Genomic DNA, 22,424 nt, shown 5'->3' with positions numbered 1-22,424 from the left:
GATGTGTGTGTATCGCCCTGTCAACGTGTCAGCAGCTGTCTGCGTGTGTCAGGGTGTGTGAGAAGCGCATCTCAGGCGACACCCCCCCCCCGACCTCATTGCGGCGTTTCAGCACCGCGGACAGCTCCCAGCCCACTCCTGAAGGGGAAGGGGCCGCCGTTTCTTTCCACCCACAGAGATGTTTAAATATCTTGAGACCGGGAATGGATGATGGTGGAAGTGGGTGTATGTCCCCACATGACTGTCTTGTGCGCCTCTGTGTTTGCATGGGTGTCCCCGTGTCCTGCGAGTTTGTGCGTTGAACTAGGTCTGTTGAATGACTAGTTGGTGATTGAGACCCTTTTGCTTAGATTGTGTTGACTTTGGCTCTTCGGCTTTGTGGACACTGAGAGATGGTGATGGGGAGAGAACACAGAAGAGGGGCAGAGGGCTAGGGAGAAACTGAGACAGAGAAGGTCAGAGAGATGGAGAGGGAGACACAGAGATGCTGAAAGATGGGCAGAGAGAGACAAGGAGGATGAATGCGGAGAGAATAAACAGATGCCAGGAGGCACAAAGAGTGAGGGATAAGGAAGGAGAGTCTACATGGAGCCCTGGCAGGGGTCTTACAGGTTGGCGATGTCACCCAGGCTGTGGTGGGGGTGTTGTGCTAATTGGCATCTGGTCTGTGCGATTTTGCCACTGCATAGGGAATGGCTGCTGGGTATGGTGGCATGTGGGTGTGGGCGGTGTGATTGGCTGTGCTTCCTCTGCTGGGTGACTGTGTAGGCTGGGTGTTTGTGTTTCTGGGTCCTGGGGCCAGGCCTTGTGGTTCCTACAGCTGAAAAAGCTGCTAGTGGCAGAGCTATGGGCTTTGGGGAGTTGTGGGTCTTGGCAATCTAGGGCGGTGGGTTGTGTGCCTGAAGGAGACAGATGACTGCTGGCTTTTTCTCCCCTCCCACCCTCTGGTTACCATGGCAGCAGGGATGCTGAGGAAATCAATTAGCACTCTGTTACCCCTCCAAACGTGGTCAGGACAGAGGGCAGGAAGCCAAGGGTCTCCCGGCATTGGGTCTAGAACAAAGAACCTAAGCGAACCAAGATCACTGCTCTGGGGGGACTTACATTTTTGTTGTTCTTGTTGTTGAAAACATTTATCTTTATTACCATCTTTTCAGGGCTGCCCCGGTGGCATATGGAAGTGCCCAGGCCAGGGGTCCATTCAGAGCTGCAGCTGCTGGCCTGTGCCACAGCCACAGCAATGCCAGATCCCAGCCACATATGCAACCTATGCCGCAGCTTGTGTCTACGCCGGATCCTTAACCCCCTGAGCAAGGCCAGGGATCAGACCCACATCCTCATGGATACTCGTCAGGTTCTTAACCCGCTGATCCGCAACGGGAACACCATTGTTTTTTTTGTTTGTTTGTTTTTGTCTTTTTGCTATTTCTTTGGGCCGCTCCTGCGGCATATGGAGGTTCCCAGGCTAGGGGTCGAATCAGAGCTGTAGCTGCCAGCCTACACCGGAGCCACAGCAACGCGGGATCCGAGCCGCGTCTGCAACCTACACCACAGCTCACGGCAATGCCGGATCGTTAACCCACTGAGCAAGGGCAGGGATCGAACCCGCAACCTCATGGTTCCTAGTCGGATTCGTTAACCACTGCGTCATGGTGGGAACTCCTGTTTTTTACTTTTGTTAATTACGGTATAGTTGATTGACAATGTTGTGGCAATTTCTGCTGTGCAGCAAAGTGACCCGGATCACTTTGTTGTACAGCAGAAATTGGCAGAGAGCTGGGGAGAGACTGAGGCAGAAAAGGTCAGAGAGATGAAGAAAATCTTCCCACATCATCTTCCATCATGTTCTATCCCAAGAGATTGGATCCGGTTCCCTGAGCTGTGCAGCAGGACCTCACTGCGCATCCATTCTAAATGCAGTCGTCTGCATCCACTAACCCCAAACGCCCCATCCATCCCACTCCCACCACAAGTCTGTTCTCTCTGTGAGTCTGTTTGTTTTGTAGATGGGTTCATTTGTGTCATATTTGAGATCTATCACATGGCATTTATCTTTCTCTTTCTGACTTACTTCGCTTAGTGTGAGAATCTCTATTTGCATCAGGAACTTAACATTTTAATGTGAAGAGGCAAAGGCCAAACCATGAACAAAATAAACACATTAGCTGGTGCGTTAGAAGATGATCTGGAACAAAGAAGAGGAGGGGAAGGGGGCCGAACTCGCTGGAGCAGGGGCAGGGATGGATTTCGGTTTCGTTTTGGTTTTTTGTCTTTTTAGGGCCGCACCCGTGGCATATGGAGGTTCCTGGGCGAGGGGCTGAATTGGAGCTGTAGCCACGGGCCTACGCCACAGCCACAGCCACGTGGGATCCAAGCCGTGTCTGTGACCTACACCACAGCTCATGGCAACGCCAGTTCTTTAACCCGCTGAGTAAGGCCAGGGATCGAACCTGTGTCCTCACGGATGCTAGTCAGATTTGTTTCCACTGAGCCACGATGGGACCTCTGGATTTCAGTATTAAAGAAGGTGATGGGAGTGGGTCTCATTGAAAAAGAAGGTGAAGTTTGAGCAGAGTACTGGAGGAGTGGAAGGAATGCATGTGGGGGACCAGTGTTCTAGATGGAGGGAACAGTCAGTGCAAAGGCCCTGAGGTACGGGCAGGCTTGGTATGTTCAAGACACAGGGAGGGAGGCCAGTGTTCCTGGAGTGAGTGAGCGAAGAGGAAAGGGCTGGGAGGCCAGAAGGGGGAAAAGAGCCAGATTGCATGGGGCCCTGTGGGCCCTGCTCATGACTTTGACTTTTATTTCTGGGTAAGAGGGGAGCCATGTGAGTTTTTTGAGCAGAGGAAGCACCCAGTGTAACTTAGGTTTTTATCAGGGTCCCTCAGGGTTGACATTTAATACAAACTCAACTTCCGCCGCTGTTTCTGAGCTTATTTCTGTCAAATAGGGATAATAAAAGAGCCTTTCCCCCAGGGTGTTGTGAGGATTAAAGGAGATTACAAAGCCTGAGATGAAGCGGATGCTTCAGAAACTGGGTGGCTGATGGGGGAGTGATCCGGCGACTCAGGGGAGGGGGGCCCCATGCTGGGTGTTCTGTCTCCCTGCTCAGGAAAACTCTCCAGGTGAAGATAGTTGATGACGAGGAATATGAGAAGAAGGATAATTTCTTCATTGAGCTGGGCCAGCCGCAGTGGCTCAAGCGAGGGATTTCAGGTGAGGGGTGCTGGGGGGGCTGTGGGCGAGGTAAGGGGTCCAGGGCGGGGGTGCCCTTGAAACCGTGATTGTGAGAGCATCTGCAAGCTCATGGATCCGAGCTTCCCGGGGAAGCGAGCTGACATTCTCCCTGTCTCTGTCTCTCCCCAGCTCTGCTCCTCAGTCAAGGTGAGTGGAGTTACCTCTGGGCTTTGGGGGTAGGGGGGCCCAGGAGGGAGGATCTCGGGGGAGAGTCAGAGCCTCAATCCTTCCACCCTGGTCTGGTTTGAGGCAGGTTGGGGGTGAGATAAACGTGGGGGGACCTGTGTGAATGTGAGGTGACAGAGGTGTGGAGGCCAAGGCCATGTTTCATTTGTAGCTGAGACGGGGGAGGTAGGGGAAGTTAAGACCCCGCCAGTCTGGGTTGGGGGTGGAATCAGAGGGAATTAGGCTCGGGACCCATTAGGGCGAGGGCGGGGTTGGGTTTGGGGCTCAGTATTAGGACTGGGTCCAAGCTGGAGTTAAGATGGAGATGGGTTTCTGGCTTTGCGGCGGGATCCAGTTAGAACTGGGGTCCGATTTGGGTCAGCGCCGAAGTTGGAATGTGAGGTGACTTGGAAGGAGCTGAGGTGAGAGTTGGGGCCAGAGTCAGAGACTGGGGTGAGAGTTGGGACTAGGATCGGAGTTTTGTAGGTAGCGACAGAGCAGTTTGGGAGTCGAAGTCAGAACTGGGATCTGGGGTTCGGATGGGGAGAGACTGAGGACTGTGTTAGCTGGTGGAAGTAGTACAAGCCGCTGGAACTAATAGGGCCCCCGGATCCCAGGAGCTTAACACAATGAAAGTCATCTTTTGCTCAGGCTTGGTTTTCTGAGAATGTTCCAGGTTGGCAGGTGGCTTTCTCATGAGAGTTAGGATTGGGTTGGTACCTGGGCTTGGATCAAAGTGTCACCGTGCTTTGGGGAGATAAATGAGCCCAGAGGCAGGTGTAGGTGGTTCTGGGTCAGAGATTTGTATCAATATTGGGACTCCCCCGCCCTCGTCACCACCTCAGATACACTCTAGGATATTTTCAGAGCTTGAATGGTGACAATGATGGTGGCGAAAATCATAAATTAACACTGTGGATGATTTACTGGGTACCAGGCACTGTTTTAAGCGCTTCACAGGAAGGAACGCCTTTAAGTCTCACAACCACCCTAGGTAGGTACTATTATTGTGCCCATTTTATAGATATGAACACTGAGGCACAGAGAGCCTGAGGCCTTGCCCAAGGTCACACAGCTCCCACCATATGATCCTCAGAGCCCATCAACTGAACTTCGTGGACCAGCCCATGGGAGCCGGGTCTCAAATTGGGAAAGACGGCGGTCAGATGGGTTGGCGGGGGTTGGGGGGGGGCAGGCTGGGGAAGCGTCCGCAAGGAGCCGTCCTAGAGAAGAGCAGACAGGGTTTTCTTTATCAATGGGAAAAGGTAAGAGAGGCATCTCAGGCCCAGGTAAGCCTCCCTGGAGTCTAAACTCCCATCCCTCGTGTCGCAGGCGACGGGGACAGGAAACCAACGGCTGAGGAGGAAGAGGCTCGGAGGATAGCAGAGATGGGCAAGCCGGTTCTTGGGGAAAACTGCCGGCTGGAGGTCATCATTGAGGAGTCATATGATTTTAAGGTGATTTTCTGGGGTTTCACTTTCCTGGAGTCTGGCCTGAGTCGTTTGTCCGGTGGGGGGATCCACTATGAGGGCCACCAAGGTCTGACGCCATCGTCCGGACCTCTCCACTAGCACCATGGAGAGCAAGGCCTCCCGTGTCCCTTCTTGCCAGCAGGACCCAGGTACAGAGGTTGAGGACCCTTGAGCATGAGGTGTGAGCCCCCATCCCCAGGACCCCTCGTGGAGGAGCTGCCCGGGGTGATCTGGGCGATGGTCTCTCCCCCTCTCATCCCCAGAACACGGTGGATAAACTCATCAAGAAAACGAACTTGGCTTTGGTGATTGGGACCCACTCGTGGAGAGAGCAGTTTTTAGAGGCAATTACGGTGAGCGCAGGTAAGTGGGGAGGGAGAAGAGAGGCAGGGAGAGAGAAGAAGGGGGTGGGGAGACAGAGAGAAATGAGACAGGGAAAGATGGACAAGGAGAGAAGGAAGGAGAGCAGAGAGACCCAAAGAGAAAGACCAAGAAACAGTTGCAGAAAGACAAAGGAAAAAATAGGGGACAGATACAAATAGGAGCGACAGACACACAGAGGCACCCAGATCCCGGAGGGACAGAGATGCGGAAGAAGCAGGAACAATGTGGAGAATGAAGACGCGGAGGGTCAGAGAGAGAGGCAGGTAGGCACAGAGACATAGAAAGCTGGTGGAGAGGCAGAGCTGTGGGGAGGAAGGGGCTCAGCCCAGGCTTTCTCCTGGCCTCCGGTGACTGGAGGGTGGAAACAGGTTAAAAGGCATGGCCTCCCCCACACAGCCTGGGCCCCTCTGTTGCCATGGAGACAGTCACCAGGGTACCCAGCTCTCCCACCTGAGCCGGTCTCATGCCCCCCCAACTTAGGGCTCAGACAGGCCCACACTGCCCCCATGTGGCTGCATGTATGATGACACCTGGATTCACAGATTGTCTTGGAGAAAGCGAGGGGGAGACCTAAGAGGGACTGGCCTGAAGTCCCGCAGGGAATCCAGAAAGTGCTAGGGCAGAACTCAGGACTTCTGCCCCTTGTACAACATTAGGTTACCTTCAGAGGGGCCAAGCTAGTGGGAACGGGAAACACACAAAGACTTGTTGGAAAGAAATTGGTGTGTGGGAAAAAGTACCAGGTGGCAGGCCTAGAGACACAGGTTGTAGTCCTAATAGAAGCAAAGTGGCATCTTCCTCTGAAGTCACACTCTTTTTATTTTATTTATTTATTTTTGGCCATGCCCATGGCATGCAGAAATTCCCAGACTGGGGATCAAACCTGCACCATAGCAGCAACCTGAGCCACAACAGTGACAACACCAGGTCCTTAACTCACTGCACCACCAGGGAACTCCACGAAGCCACAGTCTTTTGACATCTATTTCTGAGGGATTCTCTGGGCCCGGCCCTGTGCAGGAGCATGGATGGGGACAAAGACATGACCATGGAAGCTTGGGCCCTCCCTGTCCTCACAGAGCTTACAGCCCAGTGGGGAAGACAGGCCTGTCACAAGAGAATGTCAACTCAGAGTGGGCAGGACTGAGATGGGGGACCCCAGGGAGCTACAGGAACCCAGATCGGGTGTCTGACCCAGCTTGAAGATCAGGGAGCGCTTCCTGGAGGAGGAGGCTTCTAATCTGAGTCTTCCAGTGGGAATAGGAGGTAGCTGAGAGGAGGGAGCCAGGCAGAGGGGAAACCAAGTAGGGAGTCTGGAAGTATGAGAGCTCATGGCACCTCTGGGGAGGGTGACTGTTTCAGGCAGGGATGAGGCTGGAGGTAAGCAGGGTCCAGAGGGGGCTTGGATGTTATTTTATTTTATTTTATTTTATTTTATTTTATTTTACTTTCAAGCATCATATGAAAGTTCCCAGGCTAGGGATCCAATTGGAACTACAGCTGCCTGGCCTACACCACAGCCACAGCCACATGGGATCTGAGCTGCGTCTGTGATCTACACCACAGCTCAGGGCAACACCAGATCCTTAACCCACTGAGCGAGGCCAGGGATGGAACCTGTGTCCTCATAGATGCTAGTCGGATTCCTAACCCACTGAGCCACAGCAGGAATTCCAGCTGTGGAACATTTTAAACGAGGGGAACTCCTGGAGGCAGAGAGAGCTTGTGGACAGAAGAGGGAGAGGGTGGGATGGGTGTGAGTGTAGGTTCTCAAAACTGGCAGGAAATGGGTGGTACAAGGTCTCAGGAGGCTGAGCTTCATTCTAAGAACAGTGGGAGTCAGAACCGTCCTTCTAGTGGCTTAATGAAGGTAAAAGGGTTGCACGACGCTGTAACTGTGGGTGCGAGACAGCGGTCTTGAAGGCCCTGGGTGCACAGAAAGCACATGATTACATCAGAGGAAGTAGCGGTCATAGCAACAGTAAGAATAATCCTCATGATGACGACAGTGAAGACAGATCGAGTATCAGGCAGCTCTGAAGTCCATTTCCTGGGATGAACTCATTGAATTAAGGCTCTATCCCCAGTATCTGGGCTGGGGCTGGATCATTTTGCACTGTGTTCCACAAATGCCTTTTGATTCTTCCGGTGAGCACAAAGCTTTGTGAGGTGCTGGCAGAGAAGAGTGGTTCTCGTTCCTTTAGGGATGAATCACGTCCCACTTGCACTTAGAGATGCGTTTGTACTTCCTCTGCCTCCCTTTCTTGATGGTAAGCTCTTTACAGGCTGGACTTGGTTTCAAGCATCTTTGAAAACCGCGCCTCCCCCTCTCCCCGAAGTTCCTGTTGTGGCTCAGTGGGTAAAGAACCCATGTTGTCTCTGTGAGGATGTGGCTTCAATCCCTGGCCTGGCTCAGTGGGTTAAGGATCCAGTGTCACCGCAAGCTGTGGTGTTGTTGCCGCTGTGGTGTGGGCCTCAGCGTCAGCTCTGATTTGACCCTTAGCCCAGGAACTTGCATATACCACAGATGCAGCCATGATGAGGAATAAAAGTTAGCAGCTCAGTAATGTTGTTAAAGGCCCAGGCTCCTCCTCGGTTTCTTTTTCCTATTCTCAGCTGTTGCCCTCATGGCTGCAAGACAGCTGCTGTACCTCCAGGTGTCAAGTCCGTATTCCAGGCAGGAAGAAAGAGGAAGCAGGAAGAGGCAGAGTGCCTGCTGAGTTTGATTTCCAGTTCTAGTTTCCAATGCCCTTTTACTTGGGGTTGCAGCAAAAACGTTCTTTGAGATGCAACAGGCAGAACCAAAGAAGCCTCACGATCTATATTAGTAGTAAAGCATTTACACATTCAAGCATTTATTTCATTAACAAGCCAAGGAGCTAAGTAGGCAAGAAAAGTGGGAAAAGGGATATACGATCTGAATCCCCCAATCTACCAGCCTCTCTCTGTCTCCACGGCCCCCAGCTGTCCTCTGCTCCCTGACATTCCAAGGAGTCATTGGGTGGGACCAGGGGAAGTGGCTTCATGATTTGTTGGCTTGTCTGGCTTTTATCCCCTGATGTGCTCTGAGCAGCTGGCCAGGGATTACAGCATTTCTTATTAGCATCCTTCCAGATGTAATGCTTGGTACACTCAGGTGTGTTCCTTGCTTCTTCATTGCTTTCTGCTTATCAGTTTCAGGCGAAGTAAGCAAAAAGCAAAACATTTCACTTACACTTTCCTATTGCACAAGTCACTGCAGGTCAAAAGTGGGTCACGTTCAGTCACCATAGGTCGCATAAGCAACTCTGAAAAGCTAGAGCTTTCCGGAAACTCTGTTTATGTCTCCTTGCCAGAATGGGTCACTTGGCTGCTGCTGCAAGGGATTCTGGGAAAGTGAATATTGTTTCACCTAGGACAGCATCGTTGCTTGCCCAAGGGTGCGCTGGGAAGGTGACTAACGTTTGCTGGGTATATGGTTCTCTCCAGCTTCAGGGAATTCTGGGAAAGTAAGCACCTTTAGCTGAGCATATGGCTGCTGTCAGCTGCAGTGAATCAGAGGAAGTGGATATTTCTAGCTGCAGATATGCCTGTCCATATGTGGCCACCCTTAGCAAAAGGTATCTGGGAAACAAGTATTTTTAGCTGGGCACCTGCCTCCTCTAGCTTCCAGTGATTCTTGGAAAGTGACTATTTTTCCCAGGGCCCATGCATTCTCCTAGCTGCAAGGGATTCTGGGAAGGTAATTCATTTGATGGGACTGGCTCTCTGGAAGTTGAACAAAACAAGGGTTCTACAGGCGAGGAAGGAAGCATGGTTTTGTGCCCCAGCTGGGTCGTGTGCCCCCAGGGGACGAGGAGGAGGAGGAGGACGGGTCCCGGGAGGAGCGGCTGCCGTCGTGCTTTGACTACGTCATGCACTTCCTGACGGTGTTCTGGAAGGTTCTGTTCGCCTGCGTGCCCCCCACTGAGTACTGCCACGGCTGGGCCTGCTTCGGCGTCTGCATCCTGGTCATCGGCCTGCTCACCGCCCTCATCGGAGACCTCGCCTCCCACTTTGGCTGCACCGTTGGCCTCAAGGACTCTGTCAATGCCGTAGTCTTCGTGGCCCTGGGCACTTCCATCCCCGGTAACTCCTCGGGAGACCACTTGTTGGGGTAGAGTCTCAGAGAAGCCAGGCAGGCGGAGCCTAAGAGAAAGGCCCTGTGGAAATCAGGTGGTGGGATCATCCAGAGCCACCGTGGCGGGTCCCATGGCGGGTCCTACGGCAATAGACAGGTGGCTCGAATAGAAACTAGGTGGGGGAGGGGCCGGGGGATGGATTCCACCAGGTGGAATGTCCCAAAGAACTAAGACGGCGGGCATGGTAAAAACCGGACCGTGGGTTCCATAGGGAGAAGGTGGCGAGGCTTTGAAGAGACAGGTGTTGGGGTCCGGGGCGGGGGGGCATCCCATAGAAATAAGGTGCCTTCCTAAAAACCATTCTGCCTGGGTCCCATAGAAACAAGATGTTCATCCCCCCACACACACCAAGAAACCAGATGGAAGATTCCATAGACCTCTGTCTCAGGGGTGTGACAAGAACCAGGACAATGAATCGCAGTTTAACTAAGATGAGGGGCAGAGTAGTGTTGGAGGAGATGTCACAGAAATAAGAGAGTGAGGCCTCGAGAGACGACAGCGTATGTTCCATTGAAACACGATGGCCCGACCCGCTCTTCCCCCGTGTCTGAGGAGGGTCCCTTAGAAAGAGAGTGGCCCAGACTTTAATTCCTGCAGTCGGAGGAGATCAAGCATGGAGCCTGACAGCTTTCTTTCTCACATCATGTGTCCACGAGTCAGGGGGTGGGCTGTAGTCCCAGAAAGTGAGTGGGTCCTGTAGAAAGCAGCCGTTCTGGGAGGGCTGCTCCCCCCCCAACCCCATGCTGGGGACGTGCAGCCTTAGCAAGCCGTTCGGGAATGGGTGGAAGCCAGAGAAGTGAGGTGGTGTGTCTGACAGAAACCAAGGGGGGCCATGTGGGTGAGACCTAACCTTCATCTTGTCCAGCCAGGTGGCAATGGGGTGCTTGGGCCTGTGGAAGCACGGGCAGGGTTCATGGGAAACAGGTAGTGATTCCCACCAAAAGCAGGCAGCACGTCCCATAGAAAGTAGGCAGCGGGCCCCCTGGGATACAGAGTGGATTCCACAAAAATCAGGTGGTGAGCCCCACAGAAAGCGGGCAACGAGTCCCATAGAAAGCAGGCAGCAGACTCCATAGAATATAGAAAGGGGTGGGGCATAATAGAAACTAGGCTGGGGGGCAGGACTGCTTTCAGTCCCCAAAGCAACCAGGTGGAAGAGCTAAGGTGCGGGAGATGGTAAAAACCGGAAGATGAATCCCATAGAAAGAGGGGTGGGAGACAGCAGTGAAGAGACGGGCCTTGGGAGAGGGGGTCTCAGAGAGAGAAGGCGTGCACTTCATAAACCCTGGCAGTGGATTCCAGGGAAAGCAGGCACTTGGGCGGTGAGTTCCAGAGAGTAAGATGGTGGGTCCCATTGGATGCAGACAAGTTCCACAGAAGGCAGGCAGCAGGCTGGCGACTGACTTTGCCTCCTGTGTCGGTTCAAGGGCCCCAAACTCCCAGGAGTGGGAGGCGAGGCTTGCGCGGTGCTGGGGCAGGGGGTCTGGAGCCTTGGGACAGGGCGCAGCAGGTGCCTCCGCCCAGCGACCCACCCCCCCGCCCGCGGAGCCCCGCTGACCCGCAGCCTCTCCGCCCCCGCAGACACGTTCGCCAGCAAGGTGGCCGCGCTGCAGGACCAGTGCGCCGACGCGTCCATCGGCAACGTGACGGGCTCCAATGCCGTGAACGTGTTCCTGGGCCTGGGCGTGGCCTGGTCGGTAGCCGCCGTGTACTGGGCGGTGCAGGGCCGCCCCTTCGAGGTGCGCACCGGCACGCTGGCCTTCTCCGTCACGCTCTTCACCGTCTTCGCCTTCGTGGGCATCGCCGTGCTGCTGTACCGGCGCCGGCCGCACATCGGCGGCGAGCTGGGCGGCCCGCGCGGTCCCAAGCTCGCCACCACCGCGCTCTTCCTGGGCCTCTGGTTCCTCTACATCCTCTTCGCCAGCCTCGAGGCCTACTGCCACATCCGGGGCTTCTAGGGGTCCCCCCAAGGCTCGGCCTCCCCCCTCGAGACCACTGCATCACGCTGGACTGCGTCTCCTTTGGCCTCCAGAGGGCCAGCCTCCTCTCCTGGGACTCAGCCTCCCTTCCTCCTAGGAAGCAATCTCCTTCCACTGACAGCCGCCCCAGGTCCTCCTGCCGAGACACGCTGCCCCCTGCAGTCCAGCCCCGTCTGTGACGGGAGAAATGTCCGCCTCGAGGCTGCTCCGCAGGAACCCACCCCACCTGTGATGCTCTGCAGGATCCTCTCCCTAGACACCCGCCCATCCTTGCTCCATGAGCCCCCTTTCCTGTAGAGGACCCCCCTCCTCCAGCGGACCTGTGCCCCTCTCCCCCTCCCCGGGGGACCCTGGAAGGAGGCTGATGGTCCTGGGATGTCACAGATCTCAGCCCTTCCCCCCAACCCTCAGGGAGCTCCCTCAGCCTGGGGGTGGGGTGGGGGTTCATGGGGGGCACGCCTTCCCTGGTTTCTCGGCTCAGGCCCTTGGGAGGACACGCATTCTCCTTCTCGAGGCTTGGAGAAAGGAGGGAAGACCAGGGGTTCCGGAGCTGGAGGAGGCACACTTTGGATCTGTAACTTCTCACATTCCAGCGCCCCCACTTGCCTCCACTACCTCTGAGAGCCCAGCCATGCCTGGGGGGGGGAGGGGCCACTGTGTGTACATAGTGTGTTTGGGGGAGGGGGAACGCGGGAGGGTGCATGACTTGGGGAAAAAGGGGATGACAGACTTTCCTTTTGAGAGGGCAGCAAACTCCCCCAGCCACGAGGATTGGCTTTGGGGAGGAGGCCGGAAATGGAAGGGAGGACAGCCTATCTTCCCTGACTATCTAGAAGGCTCATTTTGCCCTCAGTGCCAGCCAATCCGGGCAGGACCCTCGAAGAGGAGACCGAGGGTCCCAGAGGACCAATGCTACAAGCCAGCAAATGCTGCCACATCTCTGCCTGATGGGCACCAGGGGTGGGTGGGTGGGAGGGTGGGACCAGGGCCAGGGGGTCTGGGTGGGCATTTTTAACTTTGGAGGCCACCCATCTGTTGTTTTGCCATCTGCATTTTCCTACTGTTGATGTTTCCTGCCCAAAGGACACACTTGGGGTGTGAGGAGGGCTGCCCACTTCTTGGGACCCTGAGGATGTCCCTGCAACCCTGTAACAGCCAGCTTCCCACAGGTTTTTAGCGTCCTGCCGTCCTGTTGTGCGTCAGCCCCAACACCCCAGACCTGTTGCCCCCTCCTCTTCTCTACTCCTAGCTCATCAGTACCCGTCGCTGTCTCTCTTCTTTGTGATTTCTGTAAAAGTTGCCATAAAACTTTGAAATTCTGCCTGAAAAACAGCCTTTCCGTGGGAAATTGCGATTCAGGAGGAGGGAGCTACTGAGGTCTTTGAGATTTGGGCAACTGTGAAATAGACCAGATAAGCCGGGCTTTTCCATGCTTCCCCCATCCTCTGCTGGACCCCTGCCGCGCTGAAGGTCCGCCTGGAGCTTCCCGTAGCCACGCCCCCACCCAGTGCCCGGAGCGTCGCTAGCCACGCCCCTCGCCAGCCCCTTGGACCTGCCCTCTGGCCACGCCCGCCCACCCACCCCCGAGCCTCCCTGGCCACGCCCCCGTTCCCTCAGTCACAAACTATTCCTCATTTTAGGATATCCTGGGATCACAAAAGAGGAGAGCTGGGCTGGATGGGGGCTTCCTCAAGAAAGCAGGTAACTCTCAGACTCCTGAAATGCCAGGAGCTGTGTATGCGCGCGCGTGTCCCGCCAGAGGGCACAGCCCATGCCGGGGTGTGCAGCTTTCCGGGTTGACTTTTTCCGCAGTCTTGCAAGTGGCTGGGAGGGGGTGGGCCCGGTGGAAAATGTCCAGCCCAGAGAGTGAGGTCTCTCCTGGGCTTGGGGAGCGAAGAGGGGGATAAATGGAAGGAAATGTGAGGTGCCTGAGGGGCATCTAGAGGAGGCGTCAGGGAGGGAAGTCGTCCAGGGTCACCTGGAGCCCCCGGGAGAGGGGGCCGCGTTTGAGAGAGTCGGGGTTTGTTGGCAGTGAAGGGTCATCAGACCGCGGGGGAGGGTGATGTGAGAAGAAAGCAGTGCGTGAGGAGCCCCAGCACCTATGGGGCACGGGGAAGATGGAAGACCTGTCAGTGGAGGAGAAGAGAGGTAGGTGGGAAACGGGGAGATGGGGGCACCTGAAGCGGAGAGAAGTTTCTAGAATGAAGGCGTGGTCGACAGGGCCCAGGAAGATGAGGACTAGGAGGCCGCCCCAGGGTTTAAGTCCTTAAGTGAGCAGTTGAGGGAGGGCTAGGAGGCAAAAGTCAGGCTGATCTAGACTGAGAAGGAGGTGGGAGTTGGGGAAACTGAGCCAGAGCACATAGACCATGCTTTGGAGAATCTTGAGAGGAAGTTCTAGAAGAAGCTATGCAGCATGAGAGGGCTTCTTCTGCGAGGTGGGGAGAGGTGGAGCAGGAGGGTGCTGAACGCAAGGGCATCGGAGAGCACCTGGGGCCTGAAGCTTGGGAGAACAGGTGTCAACGTTGGTGGGCAGTTGGGCAGCACCCACTGTGCTGGGCTCCCCCAGGGAACCCCTTTGTCTGGTCCCCCAGGTGTCATCAAAGTCGCCCCCATTCTACTGGTGAGGAAACAGGCTCAGAGAGACGAAGCAACTTGCCCCAAATCTCACCATGAGGAAGGACAGAGAAGGAGGTGCAGAATGGGCCCAGAACAGGGAGAAAAAGGTGTAGAGGCGGGAAGGGGTCAGTCTGTGGAGGGGAGGGCGGGGGAGAAAGGTCCAGGCTTGAAAGAGGAGCATCGCCAGAGCTTGGGATGTGGACATGTCCCGTCTTCATCTCTTCCCCCCCCCCCCCCCGCCCCGCCCCGCCTCCAGACTCCAGGGAGTTCCTGGGGACTCGGCTTGGGAGCGATTTGAATTAGTTGTCGTGAGAGGCAACATAGCATAATGATTTGTTTTCTCCGTTCTATTTCCTCATCTGAAAAATGGGGACAATAGTCATAATGGGGATGGACAGTGCTTGTTTCAGAGAACTGTTATGGTAAATACATGCTTTTTTAAGACTAATATCTGGCACATAGTAAGAGCACACTAGATGGAAATAATTACACTTTCCAAGTATTCCTAGCTTACACACACACACACACACACACACACACACACGGTTGCCAGCCTCAGGACAGAGAAATGCAAACTCCCATGAACCTGCTTTGCCAACCTGAGTCCCAGTTGTTAAATCCCAGTCCCAGGGGAGAAGAAATGGGTGAGTGGGGTGGGATTCTTTAAGTCACGTTTCCACTGGGTGCCTCCCCCGCGTCTGGTGCTGTGCTGGGGGCCCTCCTGTCCCAGGGCTTACACTGCAGTGGAGGACACGTGCCAAACAGGGTAGCAGAAGTGGTGGTCACATTGTCACTTGTGAGGCCAAGAACTCTGAAGCAGGACACAGCAGGACACCGACAGCACTGGACTGGGTAAACTAGGCAGGTCTTAAAGGGGGTGTCGACGAGGCATAAGGTGCGAGGGTGTAGGGAGACGGGCCAGGGATGGTGGGGCCCCCTCGGGGCCTGCCGGGCAAGAGAAGGGGGTAATTTCTGGAACCTGGAGAGGGTGGCTGTGTGTAAGCCTTTGTAAGAGCTTCCTAGTTTTTCTTTTCTTTTCTTTTTTTTTTTTTTTGGCCTCGCTCATGGCATGCAGAAGTTCCCGGGCCAGGGGTTGAACCCACACCACAGCTGTGACATATCAGATCCTTAACCATGAGGTCACTAGGGTACTCCTTTGTATTTGTAGTGGTAGCAGTTAGATACGGATTTAAATGTGAATAACAGGGATCCAAGGGAATGGTGGTTTAAATAAGAGTTTATTCTCTCTTGCATAACAGTTCACATCTGGCCCAGAAATTCTGTTTCATGAGAGCAATAAAAAACCTGGGCTGCGGGAGTTTCTGTCGTGGAGCAACGGAAACGAATCTGATTAGTATTCGTGAGGATGCAGGTTCAATCCCTGACCTCGCTCAGTGGGTTGGGGACCTGGTGTTGCCGTGAACTGTGGTGTAGGTCACAGGTATGTCTCCGATCCTGTATTCCTGTGGCTGTGGCTGTGGCTGGCAGCTGCAGCTCCAATTTGACCTCTAGCCTGGGAACTTCCATGTGCCGCGGGTGTGGCCCTAAAAAACCAAAAAAAATAAAAAAGAAACCCTGGGCTGTTTCTACCTTGTGGCTCTGATCTAGAACACGATCCCTCATCTGTTTGGTCCCAGGCGGCGCATCTCTGTGACAACATCTTCCAACCAGAAGGACGGAGAGGAGTGAAAGGTTCTCGGCTCCCCCACCCTCTTAAGGCTTTGCCCCAGGTGTTCCAGGTATCACTTGCTTCTAGAGCTCAGGGTCCAGACCTGGGTCACCTGGCCACACTGAGCTACCAGAGGAGCTGGGGGAAATGTAGTTTTAATTCTGAGTCATGATGCTAAAAATCATGGAGAATTTTTAAGGAAAAGTGGGAGACTGAATGTTGAGGGACAGGAGCAGTCTCTTCTGCAGAAAGGTTTGAGGGAACTCCCAGAGTAGATGGTGAGGAAAACCAATCAGATGCTGGATGACGTCATCACTGCAATTGACGCCCCAGAGCCCACACCCTCTGCTCACCTGTTTGGAGATCAAGGTCTTTAGTGGGATCCAGTCCCCATCCTCTGACCTTCCCCAAACTCTGAAACCCACATTTCCTCTCCGTCACCTTTCTACCAGCTCCCCAAGTTCTTAGCCTATTTCCTCCAAATAAATCTTCCAGCCTAAGACCTCTCCCTACGCCCCCAATTTCCTCGCGCACATTTTCCTGGTGCTCCAAGCATCCTGTTCTGGGTATCTGTTGCTACGTAACAACCCACCCAAAACATAGTGGCTTAAAACGTTTTGTGGCTGGGTTCAGTTCACTTAGGCTCTGCGGCTTGACTTGGGGTCCCTCACAATTGCAGCCAGAGGCTGCATTTATCTGAAGGCAACTGACTAACTCCTAAGATAGCTCGGTCTCGTGGCTGACAGTTGAGGCTGGCTGGCTGGTGGCTGAAAGCCTAGCTGGGCTGTTGACAGGAGCCGGTGTCTTTCTTGACAATTTCTGTTTCTCTCTTTTTTGTATCCTGTCTGCGCACTGCTGCCTCCCCCGCTCCTCTTTCCCACAGTTTCTGTCTTTTTGACCCTGTCTCCTCCGTTTCCTTAATTTCACCTCCCTCTCTTTATCTCTCTGCTTGGCTTTCCCGATTTGCATCTTCTTCACTTCCACTCTTTCTCTTTCTCTTTCCAAATATCAGTTCTCCGCCCCCCTCCCCCCACTGCCCCTCCGCCCCTGTGTCTGTGTCTCTGTGGGTGTATCAGCTTCTCTATTGCTGAGTGACAAACCACCCCAAAACTTGGGGGCTTAAAGCAGTGATTTTAACGATTCTGTGTGTTGGTGGTGACGTTGGCTGACGTCGTCGGGTGCCTGTGTTCCTCTTGGAGCTTGTCTGGGGCTTAAAATATGCAAAGTGCCCTCATTCGTGGCTGGCAGTGGGTGCTGTCGGTGGACTGGGCCACCGCACTTCCCCCTGGACGCCCCCTGGTGGCTGAGCTCCAGAGGTGCACTGCGAAAGCTGCAAGGCTACATCTATCCTATTCGCCGGTGGAGGCAAGTCACAGGGTTCAAGGGGCAGGGTAATAGACGCCACTTCTTGGTGGGTGGAGAGTGGATATAGAAGGAGGGGAGGGATTGGTGGTGGCCATTCGTGGTGGGCTAACTAACAGCCTTCAAAATATATTCACGTCCTGAAGTTCCCGTCATGGCACAGCGGAAGCGAATCCCACTAGGAACCATGAGGTTGCGGATTTGATCCCTGGCCTCTCGCTCAGTGGGTTAAGGATCTGGCATTGCCGTGAGCTGTGGTGTAGGTCGCAGATGCGTCTTGAGTCTGATGTTGCTGAGGCTGTGATGTAGGCCGGCAGCTGTAGCTCCGATTGGACCCCTAACCTGGGAAGCTCCACATGCCTTGTGTGCAGCCCTAAAAAGCAGAAGAAAAACTATATATATATATTTATGTCCTAATTCCGGGAAGCTGGGTGTTCCCTTCTGTGACAAAACAGGATTTTGCAGGTGTGATTAACTTAAGGATATTGAGATGGGAAGATGATCCCGCAACATCTGGGATCACATGGATCCTTAGAAGGGGGAGGAGAGGGAGATAATACTACACACGACAAGGCGGGCATTTGAAGATGGGGCAGAGCTCTGAAGATGCTGGTTTTGAAGACTGGAGCACTGTGGCCACAAGCCAAGGAATGCCACAGCCCCAGTAGCTGGAAGAGGCGAGGAACTGATTCTCCCTTAGACCTCGGAGTGAGTGAGGCTCTGCTGACACCTTGATCTTGGTCCACTGGGGCTGATTTTGGACTTTTGGCTTCTGGAACTGTGACAGAATAAATCTATGTTGTTTTAAGGCACTGAGTTTATGCTAATTTTTTTTTTTTTTTTTGGCCGCACCCACAGTGTTTGGAAGTGCCCAGGCTAGGGATCGAAGCCGCTCCACAGCAGCAACCAGAGCCGCCGCTGTGACAATGCTGGATCCTTAACCTGTTGCACCACAAGGGAACTCCCACATTAATTTGTTACAGCAGGCACAAGAAACGATACGCCATCTTTAGAGCCAGCTCACCACTGCCTCTTGTCTCAAAGTTTCTGTGGATCTCTACATCTTGAACTCTTTTTTTTAAATTGTGTTGGAGTTCCCTTCATGGTTCTGCAGAAATGAATATGACTAGTATCTACGAGGATGCAGGTTCGATCCCTGGCCTCGCTCAGTGCGTCCCTCCATATGCTGCCATCATCACCATCTAGCTCCAGGCCCTCTTCATCACCCCCAAAGGAAACCCCATCCCCATTAGCCATCACTCCCCCACTCACCCCCCAAACCCCTGCCCCAGGCAGCCACTGATCTGCTTCCTGTCTTTACGGATTTGCCTATTCTGGATAATTCTTTCTTTTCTTTTTCTTTTTTTTTTGTCTTTTTTTTTTTTTTTTTTTTTTTTGTCTTTTGGGGCCACACTGGCGGCATATGGAGGTTCTCAGACTGGGGGTCCAATCGGAGCTGTAGCCACTGGCCTACACCACAGCCACAGCCACACTAGATCCTTAACTCACTGAACGAGGCCAGGGATCAAACCTGCATCCTCATGGATGCTAGTCGGGTTCGCTGACCATTGAGCCATGGCAGGAACTCCCTATTCTGTGCAGTTCACATGAATGGAATCCTACAATGTGTGGTCTTTTGTATCTGGCTTCTTTCATTCAGCATAAGTCATGTTTTCGAGGTCCATTCAGGTGGTAGCTTCGATCTGAGCTTCCTTCCATTCCGTTTATGGGATAATATTGCAGAGGAAAATACCGCATTTTGCTTGTCCAGTCACCTGCTGAAGGATGCTACATTTTGAACTCTTATGTTCTTTTTGCTTCTTTGCCATGTCTCACATGCTTATAGCATTTTAGGTTTTGGAAGAATATTAGTAGGGGTCCCCGGAGAAACAGAACCAATAGGACAGATAGATAGATAGGTAGACAGATGGATGGATGGATGGATGGATGGATGGATATATAGAAAAGGATTTTTTTTTTTTCCGGAGAAGCCAGAGGCATGGGGAAGTTTCCAGGCCAGGGATGGAACCCACACCACAGCAGTAAATAGAGCCACAGCAGAGATAACGCTGAGTCCTTAACCGCTAGAACACCAGGGAGCTCCAGGAAAGGATCTATTTTTATTTTATTTAAAAAAAATTTTTTTTTGGTCTTTTGTCTTTTTAGGGCCATACCCATGGCATATGGAGGTTCCCAGGCTAGGGGTCCAATCAGAGCTACAGCTGCCAGCCTACACCACAGCCACAGCAACACCAGAGCTGAGCCACATCCTCGACCTACCCCACAGCTCATGGCAACGCCAGATCCTTAACCCACTGAGCGAGGCCAGGGATTGAAACTGCATCATCATGGCTATCAGTCGGGTTCTTAACCTGCTGAGCCACAACAGGAACTCCCTCTGCTCCCTCTTGCTCCTCCCCCACCCCCACCCCCTCCAGCCCTCTCCCTACAATTTCCCCCCCCCAGGCAGAAGGAAGGAGATGTCAAGGAGGATGGACTTGCAAGGGGCAGCTGGGGGTGGAGAGGAGGGGCCGTGGGGTGCAGGGCGGGGATGGGGGGGTCAGAACAGAACGTGGCGGGGGCGGTGGCAGGGACAGACAGGAGGAGACAGAATGAGACAGAGGGGGAAGCCAGCGCTCAGGAAGATGGGAGAGGGAGCGAAATCCAGCCAGAAGTGGTGCCAGGTTGAAAGTGATCCTCCAGCCCCTCAACCAGCACACACAGCCGGAGACAGGCAGCTGCCTGGAGATACGAGGGGAGAAAGCCAGAGCCGAAGAGGCGGCGAGGCAGGAGCAGCGTGAGGCGGGGTCCAGATGCAGAGACACAGGCAGAGGGAGACAGAGAGACAGAGGCCTAGAACCATGGAGACTCAGAGAGGGACAGTGAGGGAGAGACGGAGACAGGGAGACAGACACACACCCGAGACTGGGAGGGACGGAGTGGGGGGGGAGGCGGAGTAGAGGGGACACCCAGAAAGGAGACAGGGAGGGAGATTGGGAGGAAAAGGAGAGAAAGGCCTGAGAGACGAGAATGGGAGTCTGGGGGGCGAGGGGAGTCGAAGCCCTGTGCCCCTCCCCCTCCAGGGTCAGGCCCCGGTCCTCCCGGTCCTCCCGGTGGCCTCTGCTGAGCCATGGCTAATGGTATGATTGCTTGGTGGGGCGGCAGGGAGCAGGTGACAAATGAGCCGCCAGCCCCGGTGATGGATGGGCCCTGGCCGGCGGGCGGAGGGGCGGGCGCGGGCTTGGGGGAGGGGGCGCCAAGATAAATGTTTCCTTCTCATGGAGCTGGGCCAGGTGCAGGGTGCAGGGGGCTGCGTTTGTGGAAGGCCTGGGCATCCTGGGCATCGGGGTAGGGATCTAGGGATGGGCTGGGGGCGCCAAGAGGTGCAGAGACCGAGGCCAAGGGCACAGGTCCCCAGAGGTGGAGTGGGGGTGGAGAGGGAAGGGCCCTGAGATAAGAGAGGGAGTGGGAGCTCGAGTGAAAATGAGAGGGCGCTGGAGACAGAGACCAAAGAGACCCAGAGACAGGAAAACAAATGGAAGGAGGGTCACATGAGGCAGAGACGGAGAGACAGACACCCAGGACAGAAAAGACACACCTAGAGGGCCCCTTCTTCCCCCACCCCCAGTCCAGATACAGACCCTTGGGAGTTCCTGCTACGGCGAAATGGGATTGGCGGCGTCTCTGCAGCACCAGGATGCAGGTTCAATCCCCACCCAAATCAAGCACAGCAACGTTGGCTTGGATCTGATCCCTGGCCTGGGAACTCCATATGCCACAGGCTAAAAACAACCACAAAAAGCAAAAAGAACAGATACAGACCCTCAGAGAGAGACTAGGAAGGAGAGAGAGGCAAACCCAGCTAATGGAAAAGAGGGCTAACAGGACCAGGAGAGAAGATGGGGGCCCCTGAGCCGGCCCTCGCTCACTCCCTGGGCCCCCCAGCCTCTGAGAGCAGACTCTGGGGACCACTGGGGGTCCCTGGGGATGGCTGCTGCCTGGTGGGCACAGCCCCAGTGACCAGTGCTCAGGTGGGGGGACCCAAGTGAGTCAGAAGGTCCTGCCTGGCCACTGAAAGGATGGGGCCAAGCTGGGGAAAATGGGTGTTGGGGAGACCTGGGAGTTGCCCTGTATCTATTCCTGGAGGCTTCAGTGGGTTGGGCCCTTCCCTTCTGTAAAATGGGGGCAGGGGGAGTTCCCATTGTGGCTCAGCGGTTAATGAACCCGACTAGTATCCAAGAGGACGAGGGTTCGATCCCCGGCCTCACTCAGTGGGTTAAGGATCCAGCATTGCCGTGAGCTGTGGTGTAGGCCACAGATGCTCCTCGCATCCCATGTTGCTGTGGCTGTGGCATAGGCTGGCGGCTACAGCTCCCATTCGACCCCTAGTCTGGGAACCTCCATATGCCACAGATGCAGCCCTAAAAAGACAAAATTAATTCATTAATTAAAAGCTTATAAAAATAAAAAATAAAATAGGGGCAGGGCCAGCCTAGGGGGTGAGACCCCCTCCTAGGGCTGGTGCTCCCTTGGGAGTCTGTGCCTCCACCAAGAAGCACACGAGACCCAGACACATGCCCCAGGGAGAAATGCACACGGGCAGTGAAGATGCTTCCAGATCCCTGCTCACAGGGGCCCAAATGTCGCCTCACAGCTGCAGTCCAGGTGGGACCAGAAAGCTCAGGTCACCCCGCTGGCCTGGAGCCAAGTCTGGACCCACCCACTCCCTCCTCAGCCTGGGATGGAGGGTCCAGCCATGGTCTATCCCACCTAAGGGAGACAGCTCGGCAGAGGAGGCCTGTGGTTAGAGAGAGATGGAGAGATGGGCCTGTGTGTGTGTGAGACAGACAGACAGATGGACAGACAGCCTGGGGGGGGGTGGCCAGAGTGAGAAAGCCAGCCTCCCTCTTCCTCCCCGTCCAGTACCTCGCCTTCCCCATGTTTCTCTCCCAGACACTTCTATCTTCCCCTTGCTCTTCTCTTTAATTAAAAAGATTTATGCCCAAGAGTCCAAGCTCCTCCTCCTTGTTTGGGCACCGAGAGCTCAGAGCAGTGGAACCAATACCTCCCATCTCGGCCTCCTGTCTTCTCTGTCTCTCTGTCTCTGTATCTCCCTTCCTCCTCTCCCTCCTCCCGGCACCCCCCCCCCATCTGTCTGGCTCTAGAACCCAGTCTGCCCCCCTTTTCCTCCTCCTCTCTCTGCCAGTTTCTTGTCTTTCTCGGCATTGGCCTTCCACTCGCCCCCACCCTCACTGCCCCCCACCAGCACTGTCAGATCAGCCACCCTTCTTTTTCAGAACCAGCGTGGGTGAGGGGACATCAGCATCCCCCAAGACCTAAAGTGAGGCTGGGGTCCCAGACCCCCAGCTCCCCGCCCCTC

General features: G+C 54.6%; 1 protein-coding gene across 3 annotated transcripts in view; it reads left to right on the top strand.

Annotated features, from left to right (window-relative positions):
- The window catches only part of SLC8A2 (solute carrier family 8 member A2), a 35,013-nt gene extending 22,286 nt beyond the window's left edge, over positions 1–12,727 (top strand). For 2 of the 3 annotated variants that reach the window (XM_021094637.1, XM_021094638.1), the window contains 6 exons: positions 3,113–3,216; positions 3,367–3,384; positions 4,735–4,859; positions 5,138–5,237; positions 9,087–9,365; positions 11,000–12,727. In XM_021094637.1, the coding sequence (XP_020950296.1) occupies positions 3,113–3,216; positions 3,367–3,384; positions 4,735–4,859; positions 5,138–5,237; positions 9,087–9,365; positions 11,000–11,376 (1,003 nt within the window). In that variant the 3' untranslated portion in view covers positions 11,377–12,727. The remainder of the gene's footprint in view (positions 1–3,112; positions 3,217–3,366; positions 3,385–4,734; positions 4,860–5,137; positions 5,238–9,086; positions 9,366–10,999) is intronic. The other variant, XM_021094639.1, reaches the window with a different exon arrangement.

Source organism: Sus scrofa, chromosome 6, assembly GCF_000003025.6.
Source record: "Sus scrofa isolate TJ Tabasco breed Duroc chromosome 6, Sscrofa11.1, whole genome shotgun sequence".
NCBI lineage: Eukaryota > Metazoa > Chordata > Mammalia > Artiodactyla > Suidae > Sus > Sus scrofa.
This window is presented reverse-complemented; position numbering and strand designations above follow the sequence as displayed.